Source organism: Uloborus diversus, chromosome 3, assembly GCF_026930045.1.
Source record: "Uloborus diversus isolate 005 chromosome 3, Udiv.v.3.1, whole genome shotgun sequence".
Classification (NCBI taxonomy): Eukaryota; Metazoa; Arthropoda; class Arachnida; order Araneae; family Uloboridae; genus Uloborus; species Uloborus diversus.
In genome coordinates, this window is record NC_072733.1 from 85,918,857 (window position 1) to 85,939,070 (window position 20,214).

Sequence of the window (20,214 nt, forward strand, 5' to 3'; positions counted from 1 at the left end):
TGCACTAGTCAATGTCTCTGCACACGAATATGGGAAAAACACAGCTAACTCAATTTTGAAAAAATGTGACTTATGCCCTTTCTAAAATAATCGATTGAATTATGGATTTGGGTTGTCAGATTTAAGAGAGTTAGCGATGCATAGACATATATCATTCAAAATGCACATTTCTAGAAGCTAATAACTGTCAAGAAAATGGAATGATCAAAGAAAATAATTCATTTAAATTTTATATTGAATTATGCTATGGATTATTATGCCATTTTAATTGGAACTAACAAGTAGAATTCTTATGACTTTAAGTCAATTAAGTGTGGAAGGTGTGACAACCAATACCCTAATTTCGGGTAGATAAGCTGCCCCATAGTATATGCTGCACATGCAATAATTTACTAACTAAAAACAAAAGTTCATGGGATAATCCGCCCCATGGTATACGCCGCAGAAGAGCATATCAAAACATGACACCCCACCCCTTCTATATATATGTCTCTCTATATATACATATGTATGGATGTGATTATTTATTAGAGTTAGAAAGAAACTTTAACAAGCAACTGCACTTGTTGATGAATAGAAATGGAATATTAATTTTGTGTAAAAAAAAAGTCGGGAAATGCTACGGTTACGAAAAAAAAACTAGTGTTGCCAGATGACATCTACATTTCGTTGGATGAGAAGTTTTCAAATCATTGTGTTATACTTAGCAGTTCATCAAAAAATTGTTTACTTTTATCAATTTATTCTTTTTACTTCCTTTTACAAAAAAGGAAGTATTGTATTCGCGAAAAAATTTTCACTCAAAAATCGGCCTTACTTTCCATTTTGCTCACCCCCGAATGAATGTTGAGTTTTTTTTCAACCCGAGCACATATGGATATATTCCTAGGAACGTACAGACACCCGAAATATCCATTTTGACGATCCCCAAGTTAGTTACAATGAGTTTTCTCGTGACGTCTGTATGTACGTATGTGTGTATGTATGTCACATAACTCAAGAACGGAATGTCCTAGAAAGTTGAAATTTGGTACGTAGACTCCTAGTGGGGTCTAGTTGTGCACCTTCCATTTTGGCATTCAGATGCTCCAAAGGGGGTCTTTTGCCTCTTCTTGGGGGGAAATTGTTAATTTCAATCTAAATGCAAGTGGTGTTATAATTTGGCTGACACTTGGTGTTATATCGCCAGTCTTTTGGTCGCCAAGTTTTGTCGCCAACTTGGCGACAAATTTGGCGATTTTTTTTTTCTTTTTTTAATTTGGTTTCAATTTGGCCACTGTCGGTGATATTTAGAGAGTTAAATATTGAATCACATTAAAATTGCCAACAATGGGGAAATAACATTAAGTTGGTGTAAAAGGAAGTCATGTGATGCTCATCAGCTCGTTTTTTGAGCAATCAAGATTGCTTATTGTTCTCATTTGACTGTTTTTGGCGTTACGCTGATTTTATTTTCCCGCCAGCACCCTCTGCAGCACACTGTCGGCCGGCCACCTCACGATGCTGCTCCTCTTGCGAAAACAGTGTCCAGGTTGCGTCCATATCCTATACACACACACCTACACACACACACACACCCTACACATACACACACTCCTACACACGCACATACACACACTCATGCCTGCACACAGACACCCCCCTACACATACACACACTCCTACACACGCACATACACACTCATGCCTGCACACAGACACAAACACACATGCCTACATACACACACAAACGCCTACCCACACAAGAACGCATACGCGCATATACGCACAGCACTGCATACACAACACTCACACACACATGCACCGATGCACCTACACAAACACATACGCGCATACATACACACACACACTCGTGATTGCGAAAAGCATAATTTGAATTCAAGATGGTAAAAATTCAAATTAATATTTTTTATTTATCATCATTGAGACATTTTAAAACATTACACAGACTATAGGTACTCTAACTCAGACAAGCTAGCGATTCCTCCAATTTTCAGCCTTGTGAAACGTATGTTACCATCACGAATCTGGCAACACTGGAAAGAACAACAACTTTGGTAAAATCGGCGCAATCTAACGCAGGTTTAAGGGCATGAGAAATTAAATTTAATGAGAAACCTGTTTCATGGTGCAATTTGAGAGCTCTACTAGCGTTTATTAATGAATTTTAACATTCGCTTGATTGGGCGAACATGAGAAATGCTAAGAAAAAGGGGTGGGGGAGGAAATTTCTTCAGATACACCGCCCCGGAAGATACGCCGCAGATGTTAAATTTCAACTTTAAAACATGTATAAGCCGCGGGTTATCTACCCGAAATTACGGTACTATCTTTTTATTTCTGTGACTGCTCAATCTGCATTTAATTACTTTTTGTCAATATTATACATTGTTTCATCGAAAACATTTTGAAAAATGATGCATAAACATTGCAGTTAGGCACTGTATTTTGTGCCTTGATCCACATCAAGGCATTGCATTAAATAAAACAAAGGATTGCATTAAATAAAATAAAGGATTGCATTAAACAAAACAGTAACATATTGATTTAAAAAAAAATACTAACTTCACTGACAAAATATAAGATTTTAAGAGAAAATATTAAAATGGCAGTACAATGTTATGCTATGTAACATTGTGCTGTTTATATTTCCTTCCCAGTAGCTTAAGTCAATTTTTATTTGAACATGGTTAAAATCTACTTTTGTTTTTAATTTTTTAAGATTTCATAGCCTGCTCGGCAAAGTTGCTGCCATCCTTCTCAATTACTGCTTGTAATCGCTCTTAATTGAAGTGATTTTGTAGATAAGTAGATAACAGAGAAAATAACAAGCATTTCAGTTAAGTGTGTTATGCGAATATTGTTGTACCATCTTGCATCGCTATCTTATGGTAAAGGTATGAAAATTTGGCTTTGATTGGAAAGGAATTGTCATTTTGTGCATGTCTCATGGTTCAGTATCTATTGACAAAAAAAAAATGCTTAAATATTGTGAACAAAAATATTGAAATCAATATTTATATTTTGTGAAAACTGATTAACTTGTATATTTATTTAGAACATGTATATATGTTCATATATGATGTGAGCATAGAATGCAAACTCACTATATTATTTAAACTTGTTAGCAAAATCTGTCTTTTATTTTGTTTAAGAAATGCGTTTTGAGATTGTAAGTCTTTCTTGCAGAACGAGTTTAAAGTGTCTGAGAGAAAAATTACGATGCAAGAAGTTATTCAAGCAAGAAATGAAAACAGGGTATTTATTTTTAATTTTAAAATATTTTATCAATGTTTTTGGCATTTTTTTCTGTAAATTGTAACTTGATGACTCTTGATTTTACCAAATGTTTGTTCCAGCCGTGCAAAAGAAACACACTAACAAAGAAATTTATGTGTATCCAACACATTGCATGTATATTCTACTCTTCTTATTGGAACAGATTAACTGATTTGTTCCAAGAATTAGATATTACATTTTGCTTTTTGAAGTTTTATCTTTTCTATTATTTTACTTTTAAATATTGCTCTATGTTTCTTGTGTCTGATATAGAGCTTTCACTAATACAAGTATGTTAAGATTTAATTTGTGTGGGAAACCAAAGGTCACATTAAATATTTTTTGAAAAAAAAAAATCTTATATTTTAACAAGTATGGATTTCAGTCAAACGCGAAATATACCAGTGTCAATGTAAAAATGTTCCTAAATGGATTTTGCGTTACTGTATCCTCAATAGTTAATACAATATTTTTAAGTTTGTAACAGTCACAAAATTGTTTTGTCGTTGTTTCTAGAAAACTATGTTTAATATTTGTGTGCACTATCATTCTTCTGTATGAAGTAATAAAATGTGTAATAAGTATCTTTCTTACTTCTTGTTTGTTCCAGTTTATTTTTATAGTTATTCTCATCATTTCCTAAATGGTAGAGTAATTTATTTGATTTCCAACCATTGAACTTTATATTTTGTATAATTTGTCATAAAAAAATCAGTTCCTCTGTGATTTTTCAAATTATAGTGGAACCTCACAAATCAGAGCCAATTGGAACTGAGCCCTAATCATATTTAGTCCAGTCAATACATACATTTTACCTTGCAAAAAATGGGGTCAAAGATTTTTTTTTTAATTTCTACATATTGGTGCCAACATGGAAAAACCAAGTTATGCAACATGAAAGACCCTTGGAGAACTTTCGGGGGGCCGAAAAACCACAACAATTTATGACTTTTTTCGTTTTTTCCAAAATATCTGAAATAGTTTAACTTAGAAAGAAGTATTACATGTAAAGTTTAAAGAACGTTAAATTTCCTCCAACTTTCGTACTTACAACTTTTTTGTAGGACAAATAGCAAGCTTGCTATAGCTCTTTGAAAATAGGCAGTTTTCCTCCACTCCGAAAAAAAAAAGCTTTCACACCGAAAGCAAGGCATCACAATTATTAGAACTTGAATAGAAGCTTTAGTTTCAGAGAGTTTATCGGCAGTTTGAGTTTCTTGCTCCACCCTCCCCCCCCCCCTCTCGCCAGACACAGAGTAGCAATTCTGGCTGACGTTCCCACTAGACTGCAGAAACAGACGATGTATTATGAAACTGAAATACATATATACACATTCATTTAAAGCACATACAACGATGCAATAATAAAAAAAACCTTTCCCACTGCTCACGGACTAACATTTCTGTTCTGACAGAGGTAGTCTTCATCAGACTCCAATAACAGATGATATACTGCAGTTTGTAACTGGATTACACAATATATACATTCATTTTAGGCATATAATTCGTACATTCTAGTCTAATAATTGCAAACAAAGATGCGATTTTTAAATATTAATGTGAAGGAATGAATATTAGGCAGCTAATAAGCAAACACAATCATGCATCCGATGCTGATACAATAATAATAAACCCTCCCCCACAGCTCACGAACTAATATTTCTGGTCTGACAGAGGTAGTCTTCATCAGACTCCAATAACATATGATTTATATTGCAGTTTGTAATTGAAATACATAATATTCACATTCATCTAAAGCACATAATTCGGACCATCTATTCTATTACAAGCGAAAATGGGATATTTGAATATAAATGTGAATGAATATATATTAGGGTGCTAATAAGCAAACAATGGACATAATAATGCATAAATGAAGGTACAATAGTAATACTTAATGAACACTTTGAAAAAATTCTGCAGAAACTGACTTTTTGAGGCATGAAAAACCCAAAAGAATTACTTTCAAAATGAAAATCCAACTGTAGAAGCTTAATACATACATCCAAATTACAGGGAGATTTATTCGACCTTAAAGCAAATAGAGAAAGGACAACAAAATATGTTGTTTATCTTCCTCGATGCCGTTTTAAAGGCCCAGGATTTCCCGGTTCAGAATCTGTAGGGTGTAGAAAGAAGCTGTGGTCCTTTAATTGTTCATTTCCTTATTGTGGTGATTCCAAAAGCTCCTGGAACAAATCATCTTCTTCCGCAGTCTCATCCAAAGATGAAATTTCTGCAATATTTTCACAATTTGTGCCACTGCAGTGTTTGCACATGCTGGAGCATTTTAAACCTGCCTTGCGACAAGAACAGGCCCCAGTACAATTTTTCTTGCAGGTACAAGATACAATCTTTAAAACAGTCTCAGGAGCTGAATCTCTTTTTGTGTCAATAGGCATTTGACTTTGCATTCTGCGTTCCCAACCGCATTTCTCTGGATCAATTATGTCGCCCAACCAACTTTGAATTTGGTGGTAGCACCGATATATTTGATAACGTTCAGCACCGCACGTTAGAGGTAGCAATGCAAGATTTATTTTGGCCCTCTATACTAGTTTTATAAAAAGATTAAATTGCAAAGTATCCAAAGGTAGGTTCAAATACTTTACGTCACCTGTGTATAATATTTTCAAAATGTTTTCTCCAGCTGCAGCTAGGGCATCATGATGACTGATTGGGTCCATAAATACTTCAATAGCTTCCTTAATTTCAAGATTTTTCGACTATGTTGCACAGCTTAATTTTGCCTTGGCCAAAGATTACTGATGTCGTATCACATCCACTAAACGCATAGATGAAAATAATACTGCTGGAGTCAAACTTAAAGGATTTAGTAGGGAAAAAACAAATCACAAGCATTCCCTCTTCCAGGTTTTAAAAAGAACAAGTTGCTGAAAGGCTGTCCTAAAGCTGTCATCAGTACCAACAGATCTGTATCATCACCCACTATAATAACCTTTTCAATTCCCTTCGCCTTTGAAAGAGCAGTAAGTAAGTGGGCATCTTCTTGAGTCTGCCTGACTTCAATGCCACACTCTTCGAAATATGTCTCAAGAAGTTGGATAAGACAATTCTTGTTGTTATAATTTGCCAGAAATCTTTCTTGAGGAATTTAGTTAACATGTTAGGTTCAACCATTACTTCAAGGGAAGGAATTGATTGCTCATTGATATAGCATTTGTGACAGGCAGTGTGAATTGTCACTTCTTTAAACTATTCAAAAAACGCTGATGTTCTTCATTTTGACGTTTTGCACTGCATCTTTGAAGATTTTCTATTCCCTTCTCCTTCACAATCTTCATTTCGCATTCATTCAAACTGATTTCTCAAAAAAAAAAAAAAAAAAACACCTTGGTCAGGCGTAATCATTTCTAGAAAAATGTAATACAGAACACACAGATTGATAAAACATATTCTCACTCGAACTCTAAAGTGACCAACATGCGTAGCTATTGAGTCGATACATCACATTTGGAGAAAAAAAAAGGGGGCATAATGGGGATGTTTTGTTTAAGTTAAAGGGAATGAAGGCATTTACCCTCAGCTGCGAAAAACAAATCATTTCCCAGGTCAGACTGCCGGCATTTCTCCTTTTTTCCTCCGTTATCCGATGCGCCTTCACACACTTTGCTGAGGGGTTTAGAAAAAGTGTGACTTTCAAGAAGTTGTAACTCGCTAGCTTTTCATGCTACAAAAATGTTGTAATGACAGAAGTTAAAGGATATTTAATCCTCTTTAACATTTGCATTGGACGTTTTTTTCTAATTTTAACCATTTTTGAGATATTTTGAAAATACCACAAAAAGTCACAAATTTTTAGGGGGTTTCGGCCCTAAAAACTTCTCCCGAGGTCTTGAGTGTTGGATAACTTGGTTTTCTCATATTGGCACTAGTATATACAAATTTGGGAACCATGGCACACCAACGAGGTACGGGGAGACATACCGTATCTCATGGTGAGCAAGGTTCAAACATTAAGGGGTAAACTCCCAGCTGGGTTGACGCCCAGCACGGGGACCTTCCCCGGCGCAATAAGCATCAAGCACGTCCGTAGCATGATACGACTTATCGTCCGCCGCACCCAGCCGTGCGGGGGGCCCGCTACGCGGACCCCCGGGCGGTGGAACCTAAGGCCTACGGCTAAGAGGTGGGGTGTGTGCGGAGAAAAGTATATACAAATTTAAAAAAAAAATCTTTGACCCCAATTTTTATAAGGCAAGCCCGTTTTTTTCTACCTATTGACTGGACTAATTCCATATTGTTCAGGTTTACCAAGTGCTCTATTTGAACTCTTATTATTAGTAAAATGGTGACCTGAAATTCTTTGTTTCAAGTTAATAATAAGCAAGTTTTCCCCTGTTACTGCATGGAGTGCTTAGTATGTCATCTATGTTGTAGTAGAAGAAATATCATTTTTAGTTTGTACAGAGTAGTATGAAGAACTATGAAGTCAGCAGAATATGAGTGCAACTCCAGCTGATGTTATGTTCATGCATCACTGGTGCAACATTGTATCATCAACGTATCATCATTGTATCATCAATGTCATTTAGTTACGTCTACAAGGCTGTTTAATACAATGTATTCAAACGTTTGCTAAACGTAGCAGTTATTAAAAAACTAACATAACTTTCAATTTGTTTATTATTTTTCTTTTTTTCAAATCTAATTTTAGACCTTCATTTCACAAGCTGTTCGGATTATCTAGATTTTTGGATTTCCAGGATTCGGATATCTGAGGTTCCACCATAGATACAAAACTTTTATACTTTTAAAAGTTACATTATTGCATTTTGTACTTGGTAGCTTATATTTTTTACTTTTGATTTATTAATGTGTTCATTAGTTATTGATGTAAAAATAAATATTTAAAAGGATTGGGAATATATAAATGTTTTTAAATCCATACTTAATTTCAATTGATATTTTCCAATTGTAAATTTCTAGTTGCTTGAAATTTTTGGTGCTGGAACGGCTTGTGTTGTATGTCCTGTTGGCTCTATTTCATTTAATGATCAGCTTATAACTATACCAAACATGCAGTCGACAAAATCACTGTACCATCGCTTTCTAAATGAGCTTCAAAACATTCAAGTGAGTTCATTCTTTTTCCAAATTTTTATGCTGGCATTTAATTTGGCAGGATTTGTACTGTCCTTGAGAAGTGCTTAGGTTTTTTTTTTTTTTTTTGTCATTTAAGGGGCCGCTGGAGAGAGCCTCGGAAGTTTCGAAGTCAATGTTAAGTCTACGGGGAAGTTTCCTCCCGATTGCTAATTCGCATTTCAATATTTTGAGATAATTTTTTCTGCATAACATTCTTCACAGCAGTACAAATAACGCGTCTTTTTTAATTTTTCATTTTCTGTTAAAATTTAATATTAAATGGCTGTTAAATTTATGAGTTGACAAAAGAAGAGGTGCTTTCTGTTTAAACGCTTCATAAATGCTCAAGATCTAACATTTGCTCAAATTGAAAAACTATGCGTTATTCTTGAAAGTTTGGGCTTTTCAGGGATATCTTTCTTTTAATCATGCTCAAATTAGGATAAGAGTAATTGGGAGGGGAAAACTGGAAAATTTTGCAAAAATTGACGAATTTCCGTGTTAACCACGCCTCTCGCCGGTGACAATAGAGAAAGAGGGGACAGCTTCTTTATCCCCTGTTGGGGTGGGGCAAGGAGATCGTTTTCAGGCAGTCTTCAGGGTAATAAAAAACATGTGTTTAGGGGGAGGGGATGACAGCAATTAAGGGTTGAATGAGCGAGAGCATTTATTTCCTTCGGGTCTAAACTTGGAGTAGACTATATTTTGAGCTTCGCTACGCAACTTTTTCCTTGCTTACATACAGATTTGGAAATACATATCCTAGCAGGGGGAACCCCCCACGTAATTCAAATAAATTTGAAACCTTTTTTTAGCGAAAATATTACACTATCTAACAATAGGTTTGCATTTTAACTTCGCGTAATTGCCATATTATCAACTATATTTTAATGCAAAACAAAAACTTTCTTTCAGAAAAAATGTATCAGAAGTGTAATATGCAAATAAAATAAAAGATGTCATAATTATGTGCCCATTGAAAGTGATTACAATGAACTTTGAAGAAAAGCATCAACAATCTTTTGTGCAAATAAACAGTTGCATTAACTAGGATGAAATACTGTGAAAGCACTTATTCTTACAAGCCTAAATTTTAGCGAAATTGAAAAAATCTACGAATTTCTGAGTTCCAAATTTTACTAATTTTATATGAACAGAATTATTCTATAAAAAATTATTTCGCGAGGTTTAAATTTTCGTGATTACGACGAGCTCTGGAAAATTGCGAAAATGAAAGCCTCGCGAAAATAAGTGCTCTTACTCAAAGCCATCACATAAATACGTTATCCTGAATCACTATTGATCAAATGAACTAATTTTCACATGCTGAAAATCTAACTTCATGGTTCGAAAAGAGCCTTATGTTGTTTAAAAAGTTCTATTCGGGAATTAATGTACCACTAAGTGCTTATAGTCATAGTTTTTTTTTTTCTCCTAGTTTGAGTCTCTCACTACTGAATTATGGCTAAGGGGGGACAGCAATTAGGAAACTGAGGTGCCCCGCGTGGGAACACAGAGCGATTTGGAATGAGGTACAATGAGACATTGAGAAGGCTCATAATCAGTTATATTATGACACTATATTATGAATATTGAATACAGGTTAATATATAGTAAATGTTACACAAAACATTACAAGACTAAAAGTTAGTTATAATGATAAATTATTTATAAAGTAACGTTTGATGCATCACAAATTGAAAAAAAAAATCCAATAAAACATTAGATAAGAAAATAGGAATTATGGAACGTAAGAGACATTCAAATCTTCATTGTCGAGAAATTATTCCATCGTTGGCCATCGCAATTGGCCATACCTTTTCAGTGCTGTTACCAGTAGCCAGCTTGAACACGAAATAAGACTTTTTGAAAGTGAACCAAAAAACTCTTTGTGCTTGAAAAACTATTTTTTTAAATTTATAAATAATTTGCTTTTAAAATATTTTTTAAAACTTTTTACAAAATTTATTGGTTTTAAAAACGTAATGGGGTTTTTTCTCTCAGTCAAAAGTATGTACTACTTTTAGTTACTGAAATTGATAGAAGCAAAAAAAAAAAAAAATAATAAATAATAATAACAATAATAATAACATGGAGCAAGGAAAAACTTTCATTACCCAATGCTTAATTTTTATTTAATTATTTTAAATGTCCAATTTTAAAAATAATGCGTGGTCTTTATGGCGTCACAAATGATGTGCTTTGGCGCATCTGTCTACCGCATTTCCACGTTATGATAATCAATAAACGAATTAAATATTGCGCTCTACGCTTACTCTCAGCCATATCGTTGCCAGTACACGTGAGTAAAGATGCGAATTAAATATTTCGCTCTGTGAATGGCAACAGTGAATGGCATTTCATCATTTGTGATATCATCAGCAGAAGCATAAACAATGAAAGCTTCCGATTAAAATATCTTTTTAAAAATATTAAACTTAGTCAAATTATGTAAAAAATGGTCAACTCCCATGTTTTTAAATATGCTCTTTTGGGAAAAAATACTTTTAAAATTTTGGAAACGACCCCATTTGAGGAAATTAATATTTTTAATTTAAATGTAGTTTTCATAGTAAGAATGATTGTGTACAATTTTCCTACTCCATCTTTTTAATACATATTGTTTATTTGTAATTTTGCTGTAAGCTATTCAATTGTTTTCGAGGTACCTATTGCGTTTTAAATTTAAAACTTTCGTAGATTCATTCATTCTGAATGACCCTGTGATCTGAATGACGAATGAATCTACATCTGAACGATTTAGTCTGATTAATAATCAGATACAGACAATGCTTAAACCCATCATCAAGCCTGCAGTTTCAGCATAGGCGAATGTAACACTTTTTTTTCTAAAATTAGCAGGTATTCCGGGAGGATATTTTAATGCGCCGTAATTGTTCTAAAGTATATCCTAAAAACTTTACCAATACGTGCGCCATGAAGTGTTAAAAAAGTGCGTTAAAATGTATGCTGAACAAAATACATGTTCCGAAAAGCGTTATCCGAAGTGTTCTCAAAATTATTCAAAAACGTTCTAAAAAGGGCAACAAGAGTCCATGCTTAAAAAGGTATTTTGAAAAGTGTTCTCACTAGGGTTGAAATACCTATTTCAAAAAATGTGTTCTCAAAAAGGGGACAAGTGTCCATGCGCAAAAAGTGTTCAAAAAGAGTTTGATTATTTGTAGTGCACTTAGGAATCAGCAAGAGGTCCAAGGCTAGAAATATTGCTTAGGAGAGCACTTGATTTCTTGCATAAAACTCTGCTAAATTACAGCTCCATAAGGCGAATGGTTCTGCCAATGTCCACAGTTCTGTAAAGGCCTCTTTTTTTTTATCGCGTCGCGATTGAAATGACAAAATCACCAAGTTTTTGCTTTCTTTGCTTACAACCTGAGATGTTTGCAATGCTGATATTTGGATGCCTCACTTACCGAATTGTTCAACTCCATAAAACAAAAGGTAGGGAATAGTTATGAGGAAGATGGTATCATACATAGGAGTAATTAGGCCCTCATGGTACATTTTCTGCCATCACTCGGTCAGAAATGTACTGAACCAAAACTTTTATATAAATTCAAATGCTAAGCATTGATAAAGCACTTCTAAATCAGAAATGAGGATTTTTTTTAAAAATGGAGAGAATCGATTTGGCAATTGTGACATCCATTTGGTGATCCTGATCAACTTTTGGGATAGAAGAACCCAGTTGTATAGAAAAAGCTCTAAGCATGGTAGATTTTTCACAATTTGCTGCCAAAGTAGGTTAAAAATCGCATTTTTACAAATTTTAACCATACATCATCGGCTTGTATCTGCTGAGAGAATAGTTTTCTGAAGTTAATTTTTTCATCGTTTGTTGCCTGTTGCTATGTCCGAAAGGTATGCAAGTGTCATTTTGATAGCTCAAATAATTGCTGTATTATCCTAGCTGAAAAATGAGCCAAAAATCAATTTCATCAATTTTATCTCAATTTCAAAAATCAATATCTCAAAAGGGTCCGCTATAATTTGGTTTTCCTTCACATCATTAAAAAGAGAGCACATTTTTATCAAATAAAAAATGTTCGTTTCATTTTCGAAAATAATGTACGTAGTAAAAAAAAAAAAACTTTTAAATAATTTAGACCGTTAGTTTTTGTGTGAGCGTCACTCCAACAGTCCGAGAAATGGTAAAAAGTGACATTCTGGTTCCTGGAAACGAAGTAAAATAAGACTTTTAATTTGAAAGTAGTAACTTCAGGTTAAAAAAAAACCCTTGATAACAGGACGAAGCCATTTCCTCCAAGCTTTTCCATGGCTTTGCAAATCACATGAGGGGAGGGGGACATGGCCACAGCCCTCTTATCCTGGAAATGGAGTAAATATGTATGACTGGTTCAATTTGAAAGTAATGAATTTTAAGAATAAAAAACCCCCGATTGCAGAAAGAAACTATTTCTTTCAAACCTTTCCATACCATTGCAGAGCACAATTTAATCTGCTTTTAAGTTTTGACCAAATGTGAGAATGGATTACAGTCTCCTACCAAATATTCCCATTAATACGCTACTGCCAGTGGCGCATACAAGGGAAGGTCTTGCTTTATTTTCCCTTATTGATTACGATTCTATGTATTTTGTACGTAAAATAATTTCAGTTGTAATAAGGTGAAAAAAAATCCTCATGTTAAAAGATTTTTTTAAATGTTGTGCGCTTTTCCTACAACGGATTGCCTATAACAAGTAGACTGGTGATTATAAATGAATACAATAAAAATCCATGTTTTTAGTTTTGTAGTTACAGATTACATCAAATGAGATGTTATGTACTTCTGTAATCATATGGTGCTTCTGCAACGATGAATTTGCTTTGCTGAATAGATTTTTTACTTATGAGAAAAGTTAATGCGTATATTATTTTGCTTTTTGGTAATTTATTTAAGTTTATTTCGTTAAATAATGCTAATTATTTATTCAATAGTTTACTTTTTACTGTTTTTCGTTCTCAAGAATCGACAAAATCAAGTCAATATGTTTGGCATATTGGGAGTATGGTATGAGAATGGGGCTTTCGATCTTGCACCTTCCCCTTGCAAAATTCCTATGTGCGTTCAGTATCATTTCATTTATTTTCAACCTTTTATTTACTGATTCATTTGATCAAAAATTCAAATATTGGCTTTCCCCTTATTTTTGATGTAACATAACACTTATCAGCTGAATTGTGACTTCATCCTTATCAAATAGTCTAACTGATGATAAAGCGCTATCAACTAGCAGTTTTTGTCCCCAGGTAACAGTGTAGCGATGTGTATGACAGAAGAGATAAGATAGTGGTTCGCCTTATTAGTATTCCTGTCACCAGGTTTTGGGTGGAGAATATGATCCATTGCTGCATATCCTGCTCATTTGCACGAACTGTGAGCAGGAGCGAAAAAGAGAAAATAACGAATTACACTGTGCGGCCAAATGAATAAATAAATAAGTAGGGGCGATTGGAGAAAACAGCGGTTATATTTGGATCAGAGGGAGGGTCGTGTTTTACATAAGAATCAGAAAGAATGGTGTTCCCCTATTTTTTAAAAAAATATATTGAAAACGCTGTATTTTTTATACTAGGGTTTGTTTTCTTTTTTTTTTCCCCGAAGTAAAACCAGGGTTTTGGACACCTGTAAGCCCCGTGTCCAAAAAATGTTTTCCGTTGCAAAAAATGTTTTAAATAGGGCATGAAAACACTACTATGTTGCATTCGAGCCGCACCACAGATTTTCAATAAAGGGATGCACCGCCCCCATCCCTATATCAAGAAGTGTTAGAAGGCGGTGATTATTAGTGACGGCGATCCGTGAGCTATGGAAAAGCAGCAATGTTACATTGCAAAAAAAACTTAATTTCATTTTTAATCTTAATTATTTGATTAGAATAATTTGAATAAAACATATTTTTTGAACATGGGGCTCATAGGAGTGAGTCCGATACTCAGGTTTTACACCAAAGAATTACTAAGTGAAAAAATTGTAGAACAAACCTCTAGGAAAAAGATATTTTTCATGATCGTTTGAATATTTTAGGGGGAATGCCTATACGAGACTCTCACCTTGCTCCAAATACACGTGCTTTTGAACGTTGCACCTCTCTAAACCCTCATGGAAATGTTAATGGTTATTATAATACTCCCTTCTTGTCCAAATAAAAATTATGACCATGAAACTGTCCAAAACTGAAAGAAAAGGGGGATGGAGATGGGGCGTTAAAACTAATCCCCCTTCCAAAACCTTACCCTTTTCCAACCTACAATAGTCTAATACTGTACGGAGCTGTAGATTGCGTAGAATGTAAGAATAAAGAAAATGTAAAAATGTATTATTCATGCGTGTGTTACTTTAAAATAATACATGTGTGTATGTAGTTTTAATACGTTTTTTCAATTTCAAAAAAATCTCCTAACTTTCTCAAAATGTCTTTTAGCAAAAAAAAAATCTTGCATTTAAATACTTTTTCCCATCGTTCAAAAATGGTTGAAAACAGTAAAGACAAACTCATTGCAAAACTAAAGTTTCTTTTTGTTTCAAATCGTAATTTTTCTCTCTCTCTGAAAAAAAACTCTTTCCTAACTCAACGAGCCGATTCTGAAAGTCTCCTGTCTTATAGCGAAGCAGAGGGTTTTCCTAAAAGCCCTGGGGTGACCGCAGGCATAGTAAATAGTAAACAAGTCAAAGCAACAAGGGGAAACCTCAACCCCTGAAGGTTGTCCATTATTGGGATGGCAGCTAATAAATAACATGTGAGGGGGTCCTAGATGCAGTGTCAATTCCTTTTCTGATTGGATGCTCGCCTGTCAATCATGTGAGCTTAGCACATGCCTTCTCGCTGTGTCGAAAAAGGATCTGAAGTGAAGCGGTGGGCAAGATTCAAATTAGATCTCTATCCCGCGGCACCTTAAGTACCTTTAGAGATCCTTAATTTTACTTGTAAGTGCTTAGTTTGTATTTTGTATGTACAAAAAATATAAAATTAGTTTTTGGTTTCAATACTTTATTTGAGGTGAAAGTATTTGTGTTGTATGAATATACTAAAGAACTACTTTTCATTACCTAATGAAAAAAAGCTGTTCTTGAATAAAATGGGATAATTAATTATTATCCCCTTTTTTGCACATTAATTTTAATTCTTAAGCAATCATCAAAGTTCTTCAGTGTATTTATTTCTATTTTCGATTTTGGAACATTTTTCACAGAAAATGTTTTTCATTTGTAAGTATATCGCTCTTTATTCAATCCTTTTATTTACTTGAAAAGTAAGTTTCACTTATGCCCCCTCCCCCTTTTGTTTCAAAAATTTTCATCTTGAGAATTTTTCCCAACTTTCACCCCTGTACTTGGTTTTTCAGGTCAGAAATGCTGCATGCACAGTGAATTAAAATTTGTATGTTGAGATAATTTTTATTGTTTGAAAAGAAGGAAGAATGTGCCAAGTTTTTAAAAGCAAAAACAAACCCTTAGTTGCTGGCTTTGCAGGCAATTGTCCTCCCTGCTTTATAGTTTGTTTCCTGATTTTTTAGTAATCTTAACAAATTTCTCTTTTTTACTTGCTTTTACGAAAAAGGAAGTATTGTATTAGTGAAAAACTTTTCACTCAAAAATCGACCTTAATTTCCATTTTACTCACCCCCGATTGAATGTTGAGGGGTTGTTTTTTTCCCGACTCGACCACACGTGGATAAGTGCCTAAGAACATATAGACACACAAAATATCCATTTTGACAATTCCCGAGTTAATTACAACAAGTTTTCTCGTGACGGTCTGAATGTGCGTATGTATGTTGTATAACTCAAGAACGGTATGTCCTAGATAGTTGAAATTTGGTACATAGACTCCTAGTGGGGTCTAGTTGTGCACCTCCCCTTTTGGTTTCATCTGGGTGTTTCTAAAGGGGTCTTTTGCCGCTTTTTGCCGGGAAATCATTGTTAATTTCAATGTAAACTCAAGTGGTGTTATATTTTTGAGGACACTTGGCAATATTTTGCCAGTGTTTTGTTCGCCAACTTGGCGACAAATTTGGCGTTTTTTTTTTTTTTTTTAAATCTGGTTTCAATTTGGCCACTGTTGGTGATATTTAGAGAGTTAACTATTGAATCACATTAAAAATGCCAACAATGGGGAAATGACATTAAATTGGAGTAAAAAGAAGTCATGTGATGCCCATATCAGCTCGTTTCATATTACTTTGTGACTGTTCGTTACAGTATTTTATAATGTGAGCTTTTGAGATTTAAGGCTCATTATTGCATTAATCAAAATTTGTATCTCTTGAGGTATCTCTTCAATTTGTACCATGAAATCGTTATTAATTTCAGTGTTAAAAAAAAATTGGCAGTCAATTTTTAAACCGCCAAACTTTTTTTTTGTAATTTATTATTGTCAGTCCTCCCAGCTTTGGAATAAATCTAAAAAGGAAGTACAAATACATTGGAAAGAAAATTTCAATGAATTTAAGTTGTATTTTCTTTTATTAACATTTTTTAATACGTTTTTGATCTATTTTGAAGATTAAAACTATTTTCATGTGTTTTTGAGGAAGGTCCTCCACTACTTGTATTTCATTTTCTTAATTTCTATCTTGTATAAACAAAAACGTATGTGTTAGTTACATACCAACTGCAAACTCATGTTTCACCAAAAATTGCATACCATGCTTATAGTTTCAATCCTTTTGCATCCTGTTAAGTTTTATATCCTTTTGAAAAATGAAAATGTGTTTGGTTTTTTATAATTTTATTTAATAAACCTAGCTATGTGCTTTCCACTGAATTCTATTGTTTTTCATAGTATAAGCCAAATAGAAAATTTGAATAAATGAATGAATGTTATTTATATCGTATGCATAAAATCCATGCTTCAGATCTCTTGGTACCAATTTTTTGAGGCAAACACCACTAGTGAAGCTTATGAGCAGTTTGTACATGGCAGTAAAGAGTCATTCCACGAAAAAGTCAATCCTGCACGTAACGGTTCATATATTTCATTAAAAAGTAATAATTTTAAGGGGAATGACAAAAGTTTTTGCTTAAAAAATCATTTATGAGTTTGTAACTTGTCAAGCAGAAAAAATATTTTAAAGTATTATTTTGATGAAATATATGGGGGGTTACATGCAGGACAAGATGATCGTTTTCCGTGGAATGGCTGTAGAAAGTTTCTTGATGCTGTTTGTAAAATATCTTCTGTTTAGATTTGAACAAATGAAAAGATTATTTTTTCATTTTGAAAGAACCGATATATTTCATAGAATTTTATATACAGGTAAATGTTAATTATTTCATTAAAATTATTTTTAAAGTATTTGAGAGCAGCATAAAATGCTGCTGGGACAGAATAAAATCTAAAATTTGATTAAGTTTTTTGCTTTTATTTGGTTTGTAACACTCACATGTATGGTGTTTTGTGGCATTTTTAATCACTTGTATTTGAACTGGCAGTAGTTTAAGTGTATTTTGTGTAAGATTATGCAGTTTAAAATAAATTTCTAGCTTGCAATTTGTTTTGTATTTGGGTGCTTAATTGTTTTTGAAAATATGCCAAAAAGTGCTTTTTCGTAACATTTGCGTATGGATTATATTTTCCAGAATGCTTTGCTTTATTTTAAACTGCTATATCTTGAACTCTTTTCTTACTTCAAAGTAAATATATATACTTATTTTAAGTAAATAAATAGCTAGAAATTTTATGTAATTTATGTACATATGGAAACAGAATCTTGATTTTGAATTTTAACATTTCTAGTTTTAAATGCATTTGGTATATTTACTAATTACTTATTTTACATTGTATCTTGCAGTATGGAGTAACAGCTTCACCATGGTCTGTTCCTGTAGATTGAGCTATTAAATTTCAAAAATTGCATATTATAAATGTTTTATGTAAATGTTGTAGCCTGAGTGATGCAGACATATACATGTCTTCATAAATATATCAATTGTTTTTTAAATGTGCTGTAAATTTATGAAAATATCTTGAACTTCTGTGTAAAAACCGAGTCAACACATGCAATAAATATTTGTTTTCTTAATTTTTTTCTTCTAAACTTTCATTGAATGTACAGCTGCCCACCTTGTCTAGTAGTCAGAGGAGTCTGACTACGATGGGGTAGTTCTTGACTCGAATCCTGGCTTGGGCATGGATGTGCTTTCTCTCTCTCCTGTCCTTCTCCTTCCTTTGTGTGAATGTGTTACTATGCTGTGAGTGGTTGCCTACCCTATAAACAGGTCCTTATGGCATGTGTGTACTGTGGAAGTCTGACTTCACACCAAATTACGGTACAGTTAGAAAAGTGAAGCAGCGCACCCCAAATTGTCAGCTTAACTAGCACAAGACAACAACGTTTAACATACAGTGTTGGCTTAAAACTGTGCATCACTTGTAAAAAATGGTGGAAAAGTGCAAATATAGCTTTTCATGAGTGTTTTATACAACGATAATTTTGTTTCAAAAAAAAAAGTTGTAGGATTAATCTCAATTACACTTTTTCGGGATTAATAAATTATATACTCGTAATCATTCCATGAAGGAAAAAAAAGAAGTATTTAAGAAAATGTGAAACAAAATATTTGATGCTCAAATTATATCTTTAATTTGAAATTTGCGTAGCTGCAATCATATTGCATGCACTTGGAAATTTGTTTACTCTTGAGAAACATTTTGTTTGGAAGATTATCCACGAGCGGCAAGGAAAGCTTTGCAGTGGTTCCAGACAGAAGATATCAACTTCTATTATGTATGTATTCTATTATGTTATGTTGTATTACTGACTTAATTTCATAGAACCAGACCAGAGAGAACTCAAGACTGCAGAGAAATCCCATATGAACTTCCCAAATTTCCTTAACGTCAATAAAAGATAGCTAAAATTGTGTTTTTATAGATTCAATTTTGGGAAATCTTTGGTTTTGTTAGGAGGTCGAAAGCTTCTCAAAGATAAGCTTAAATAGACTTCAAATTTGAGAAATATTCTGAAAAAAAACCCCCAACTTTCCTTTCCACTTACGTTAATCAATAGCACCAAAAATAGAAAATTTTTAGTTCAATTTAAGTAGAATTACAAGAGGGTCCTTATTTTGATTCACCAAAGATTGTCTACTTTAATTAGACTGCAATTTAAAAAAACATTTTAGAGATATCCCCAGATCCCTACCTCTGTCCTTTTTCTGACGTCGCCAAAAGCAGCTTGGAACTTGCAACTTTTAGTATCAATCTTCTGAAAGCAATGAATATTCCGGTATTGAACTTAGTAATAAAGAATTTTCACAAATTCACTGTTTATATTTCCTTCTTTCCTTTTTAAGGATAGTTTATATTTCCTTCTTTCCTTTAAAGGAAAATGGCTGTAGTTCCAACTCTCTGCCTCAGGTCAGAAAAATTCCAGCACATCTATATGTGCTGTACATGTATAAGTATGTCTAAAAGGGAATCCCCCCCCCCACACACACCACCAGACTCTTGGCCAAGCAAAAAAGCCAGATACCCTATTACAACTTCAGCATGGTGTGAATACACTTATGACAGGGTGACAGCAAACAAAAACGGTTAAAATTATTGTGATTGAAAATCAGTCCTAGCTGACTATGTTTGTTGTGTTTCCTTTTGTTATATGTAATTTGATTTTTAAAAATGTGTTTGTAATTATTCAAAGTGAAAAATTGTTTTGACAATTCACATCAGTTAGGGGTTTTTTTTCAAACACAAAATCGGACTTTAACTTTTGTTCAAGAAAATTCAGCAGAATACCCAAGAAACAACATTACTAAAATAAAGACACTGTGTCTCATGCTGTAGAATAGGCATTTTTAAGTTAC

General features: G+C 33.6%; 1 protein-coding gene across 4 annotated transcripts in view; it reads left to right on the forward strand.

Moving 5' to 3' along the window:
- The window catches only part of LOC129218050 (branched-chain-amino-acid aminotransferase, mitochondrial-like), a 91,048-nt gene extending 72,617 nt beyond the window's left edge, over window positions 1-18,431 (forward strand). For 3 of the 4 annotated variants that reach the window (XM_054852229.1, XM_054852233.1, XM_054852234.1), the window contains 3 exons: window positions 3,189-3,257; window positions 8,229-8,375; window positions 18,201-18,431. In XM_054852229.1, the coding sequence (XP_054708204.1) occupies window positions 3,189-3,257; window positions 8,229-8,375; window positions 18,201-18,242 (258 nt within the window). In that variant the 3' untranslated portion in view covers window positions 18,243-18,431. The remainder of the gene's footprint in view (window positions 1-3,188; window positions 3,258-8,228; window positions 8,376-18,200) is intronic. The other variant, XM_054852230.1, reaches the window with a different exon arrangement.
- Window positions 18,432-20,214: the final 1,783 nt, after the last annotated feature.